At 37.8% G+C, this 5,808-nt stretch overlaps 1 protein-coding gene across 1 annotated transcript; it reads right to left on the bottom strand.

Moving 5' to 3' along the window:
• Positions 1–3,383: 3,383 nt before the first annotated feature.
• On the bottom strand, positions 3,384–4,346 carry LOC130042937 (olfactory receptor 4C45-like). The gene has a single exon (XM_056135218.1). The coding sequence runs from the start codon at positions 4,344–4,346 to the stop codon at positions 3,384–3,386; it is 963 nt and encodes a 320-aa protein (XP_055991193.1).
• Between the last annotated feature and the right edge of the window lie 1,462 nt (positions 4,347–5,808).

Below are 5,808 nucleotides of genomic sequence, written 5' to 3' on the forward strand. Positions count from 1 at the left end.
AAGAGCACGAGAAAGATTTTCCATGCCACAGGGATCCTTGGTGAACAGACTTTTCTTGAATACTTATTCTGAACTATTCCTCAGGAGTCATACATTCTGTATAGGAAGATATATTTTATATTTTTAAGATTATATCATTGAATCACTGTGAGATAGACTCTTACAAAGCTGTTCATGATTAGGTTTCGTCATACAGTGTTCCTACACCCGTCCTTCCACCAACGTATGTTTCCCAGCACCAGTGTCCCCAGGTTCCCTCCCATGACTCCCCCACTCCTCCAGCCCAGCCTACCTCTATGGCAGGCACTTTCCTTATCTCTTTCTCTTTCACTTTTTTTCAGCAAAAGATATTTTAATCTCTGGTACTGGGCACTCCTTTCTTCTTCCAGAGGACTTGATAGGACAGGAGACATCATTACGGGGAGTTCAGGCTTCCTCTCTGACTGTTGCTCCAACCATCACTGGGAATGAATTCATGTCTCATGTGTGCAAGGCATGTACTTTAAAAATTGGGCCAGCTTAGGGTCCAGAGGCCTAATCATTGTCTGTTTTAGGTCCTCTTGCTACAACAATAATATACTGTAAATAAATGGCATTTTTGATGCATTTTGAAATGACATAATATTCAGACAGATGTTGACCATTCCATGGATAATCCCCCTGGACATGGTTAGAGAAGGGTAGCAGAGGTGATAGATAGGGATATCGCTATCGGCCACTGCAGTTCCCAGAATGTTCTACATATTGTAATGTTTCTGTTGAGTATCTATGTAATTATTATTCTACTTTTTTCCAACATAATTCAATTCTTAAAATTGCAACAAGTCCATAATGCTACTTTCTTATTTCGCAGATTTAAAAAAAAACACTTGTATAAAAATGAAGTGACTTGTTCATTTACAGAATGAGTTATGGTGGAGGCAAGATGAAGAGCAAAGCCTATTTGACCCAAAGTTTTTCATCTCACACACCAAAACTACATTGCTTATGAACTTCTGGGAATTGTTTTTCCTTCACAATCTGAATTTACTTCTAAACTCATTTAATGTTTTGTGAGTATGGTTTCCCAGCTCCATTATACAAAACTTTCACCTATAAAAATGTATTGTTTGAAGCAACATGATTCATAACATTGTTAATTTTTATGCTTTTGTGTATACAAAGTTACGGCAACAACAACAATCAGCCAAATATCTTCCATCAGTGTCCCTAGGTCACTTCTAATTTGCCTCATCCCTCCTTAACTTCCAACCCCTGTCTTAGTAACTTGAGTTCTGATATCAGAATCCAAGAGACAAACTTGTTTTTATATCATCTTTTAAGGTCATCATACCAATTTTTATTCCAAATCTTTTCTTTTAAAAAACAGAGTTTATTGCAGCAGAAAAATGAATGGATTATGCGTTAATCCACGCCACCATGCCTGCCCATAGGGTAGAGGGTGTTGCTCCCTTCCACCTTTTTCCCTCTGGAAAGAAAGAGGGCAGCCGCTTCGGAGCTTTATGGAAAGCCAGGTATGAGCCGGTCGTGACGGGGTGACTGAAAACTCATGGAAAGGGGGACATTCCCGGCTTGTCCTTCACACCCTACCGAGGTCAGAAGTTGCCCCCCATGAACAGCTCTCCGGCACGGCCATGGCTCCAAAAGCACAGGGACTTAATGCAGAGCCCTGCAGCTTGCAGCAGAAAAGTGAATAGACTATGCATTAATCCATGCCACCATGCCTGCCCAGAGAGGAAAGGGTGTTGCTCCCTTCCACCTTTTTCCCTCTGGAAAGAAAGATGGCTGCTGCTTCAGAGCTTTATGGAAAGCCAGGTATGAGCAGGTCATAATGGGGCGACTGAAACCTCATGGGAAGGGGGGAGTTCTCGACTCATCCTTCACGCCCTACCGAGGTCACGAGTTGCCCCCCACAAGTGGCTTTCCGGCATGGCCATGGCTCCAGAGCATAGAAACCAATCTCATAATTATCTGACGCTCAGCAGAAATACTTCCAGGCTTAATAAGAAAAATACTAGAAATCCAAAATCGCACGGCTGCAATAGCGTCTGCACGTCATCATTTGATTCTTGTAACCAGCTGTAGAAAACAAATTATTTCACAATGTCTTTTTAGGATGTCTGATTTGGGGGTGTAAACTTTAAATAATGGTGCATCTTTTGTCAAAACAATGAATGTAATCAAAGTAGATAGGGTGTTAACTAGAATTCATCTGCCTCACAGGCATTGGGAGGGTTGGAAGGGGGGGTTTATTGGGGTTCTTGGTGGTGAAAAATAAGTATTGGTGAAGGGAAATGTGTTTGATAATTGCATGACCGAGACTTAAACCTGAAAGCTTTGTAACTTTTCCCACAGTGATTCAATAAATAAAAAAAACAAAGTTTAGTACAGAAATAATATTATTTTGTCTGAATTTATTAATTTTATCTTAGCTTATACAATTTTATTCATAAATATCTGTGTAGATCATTGCATTTACTACTGGGTTTGGTTGAAATTGAATCTTAAAAAGTATATTTTTGTAAATCCTATCGCACTAATGTTGTGATTTATAAAAAGTTTTTATAGAAATTATGTGAGCATTCACAACCTCACAAAATTAGAAAGAGTATATTTTAAAAATACTACCTAATGAAGATCCTCTCTACTCTTTCTATGCTTTTTCATATATTTTTAAAATTGTGCTTCATTCTCGCTTAAATACTAGGGACAAAGAATCTTCAAGAACATTATTGAAAATATTTTCAATGCTCTTTCCTAGGCAGAGAGAAGACTAGAAGGAGTGAAGGTACTCAAATTCCATAATTTAAGCCTGGGTCCAATCTTTGACCTTGTATAAGTTTCCCTTGCAACACAAAAATGCTCCCTCGAACAAAGAGCCAAAAACAAAACTTATTTATCAATACCACAAGTTATGGTTCATTTTCTAATGGCCCTCCTGGCCACAAAAAATATTTTTGTTGACTTTCTTTACCTTCAGATTTAGACAAATATTTGTCATAGAAGGTCCTTGCTACTTTGGTTATCACACAGTCTTTGATACCTCAAAAGTATTTAAAATTATCTTATATGTATCAGAGTAAAGATCACGGGACTTTAAGCTACATTTCAATTATTTTTCTATGTTCTACATATTAAAAAACATTAAGAAACTGAGAGAGCTAGAAATAACTTATGGTCTCCATATTATGAAAAGGTACTCTAATGTATGTCAGCCCTGTCCCCGGTGACACATCTGGGAATATCATGGTATTTTCAGTGATACTATTATTCATTGTGCACTCCTAATAAAATTTTTCGGATATGTTATGCTAGGTTTTCTCTGTAATAAAGAAAATGTTATCAAATGCCATTCTTTTCACCTCTACTTTCAATTACAAGATTTATTTATATGCAGTTTTCATCATTTGCCTCCAGAGTTTCTTCACCACATTTTTCACTTCTTTATTTCTAAGGGTATAGATTAAAGGATTCAGCATAGGAGTTACAATGGTGCAAAATACAGTCACAGCTTTGTCAGTGGGGAAGGAAGTCATGGGCCTTAGGTACAAGAATGTACAGGGAACAAAGAATAAGACGACTACAGTGACATGAGAGGCACAGGTGGACAGAGCTTTGCGACGCCCTTCAGCACTGTGGTTCCTCAGGGAACGAAGAATGATGACATAGGAAGTAACTAGCATGGAAAATGTGAGCAAGCACATTGACCCACTGTTGGCAGCTATCAGGGGCCCCAGCGTATGGGTGTCTGTACAAGCAAGTTCCAAGAGAGGAATTAAATCACACATGAAATGGTCAATGACATTGGGTCCACAGAATGGCAACTGGAGGATGAGCAAAACCTGGATCCCTCCGTGAAGAAAACCTATCATCCCAGAAATTCCCACCAGGAAAGTGCACACAGGTCTACTCATGATGGTCCTGTAGTGCAAAGGCTTACAGATGGCCACATAGCGGTCATAGGCCATGGCAATTAACAACACAATCTCAGCCCCAGCAAACAAATGTTCTGCAAAAAGTTGAGTCATGCAGTCATTAAAGGAGATGGTGTTTTTTTTAGAGATCAAGTCAAAGATCATTTTGGGTGCAATGGAAGAAGAGTAGAAACCATCAATCATGGACAAGTAAGACAGGAAAAAGTACATGGGAGAACCCAGGGCTGGGCTGATGAAGATGGTGACTGAGATGAGCAGGTTACCTACCAGAGTGAATAAGTAGGTGACTAGAAACAGAGCAAACAGGAGTTTGCGCAGTTCTGGATTCTGGGTCAGGCCCAATAGGATGAATTCTGTTACATTCCTCCTCTTTTCCAGAGATGCACCTTGAGATCTGAGCACATGATCCATTTCGAAGATGGTGGTATATATGAGCGATGATGATTTTAACTCAACACTGAAATATGACATCACTTTCCAGTCTTAGTTTCTGACACTGGTTTTTTCTTTACCTTCCACACCTGTTATTTTGCAGACAGTTCTAAAGAAACATGGAAGGTGATTAAATTTCTCCTTATTGTTAGTAAATAGTGGCAATACCTTAAGAAAAGAAAAACAGAATGAAAGCAATTTTTTTATTATAATTGTGGATTTACAGTGAATTCCAAGCTTATTTTCTATCTCTACTAGTTTATTTTCTATCTCTGAAATTCACAATTGACTGGAGAAGCAATTTCATCAGGATAATCATTGGATAATTATGTTTATTCTTCAACAGAATTACATGTACATATATAACAATCACTGTCACTGTCCTCCTCTTGTTCATCGATTTGCTCGAGCAGACCCAGTAACATCTCTATCATGAGACTCATTGTTACTGTGTTTGGCATATCAAATATGTCACGGGTAGCTTGCCAGGCTTTACTGTGTGGGCAAGATACTCTCGGTAGCTTGCTGGGCTCTCTGAGAGGGGCGGAGGAATCAAACTCGGGTTGGCCATGTTGGCTGCGTGCAAGGCAAACGCCCAACCCACTGTGCTATTGCTCCAGCCCATATATAACAATCTCTTTCAAATTTTAAGACTTAAAATCATCAAATTTTAAGGTTGGAAAGATAGCACAGTGGGTAGAGTGCTTGCCTTGCCCGTGGGCCACCCAGATTTGATCCCAATCATGCCTTGATATTGCCAGGAGAGATCCTGAACCAAGGATAACTTCTGAGCACTATCAGATGTGACCCAAAATTTTAAAAAATATATATTATTATAATAAATAAATAAGACTATATAGATAATAATGTGCCCAAGACTTATTATGCTGTAAATCATCAATGTTTTGTGAGCTATCATTAAGTTTTTTGTCAATCAATACATTTGGATACACTGATAAAGATGAAATATTTTTAAAACTGTAAAAGGACTTTCTTTTTAGAGTTCATTCAGGAACATTACATCAGTAGCCTTTGTGATGGGCTCAATTTGACTTTTCTTTTAGCTCAGTGGTTCCACATCTTTCAATGTAGCCAGGAAGGTGGTATGGAGTTGCTATCCAAAGTTCTTAGTTTTAAAAACAATATACCATTTAGCACACTTGTCATTATATATAGATAACATTCCAGTAGAGTTCAATATTATTCAATATGTCATGATATTTTCATAAATTTCAAATTACAAAAAAAAGGAATTATGGTCTCCTGCAATAATACTATTTTCTTTCTGACATATGTTAGATCAATAATGAGGAACATAAAATTGTCTTAACTATTCATTATATATAATGTAGAAATATTTTATATTACATAAATATGTCTTCAAGAATACTTTATTTTTCTTTTGATGGTTAATATATTAGTCAAGAATAGTACTTATGAC

The sequence above is a fragment of the Sorex fumeus genome, unplaced genomic scaffold, assembly GCF_029834395.1.
Source record: "Sorex fumeus unplaced genomic scaffold, SorFum_2.1 ptg000007l, whole genome shotgun sequence".
In the NCBI taxonomy this organism is placed as follows: domain Eukaryota; kingdom Metazoa; phylum Chordata; class Mammalia; order Eulipotyphla; family Soricidae; genus Sorex; species Sorex fumeus.

Bases quoted from the DNA above. Each gene is read 5' to 3' on its own strand.
- LOC130042937 (XM_056135218.1), bottom strand. From the start codon at position 4,346: ATGGATCATGTGCTCAGATCTCAAGGTGCATCTCTGGAAAAGAGGAGG.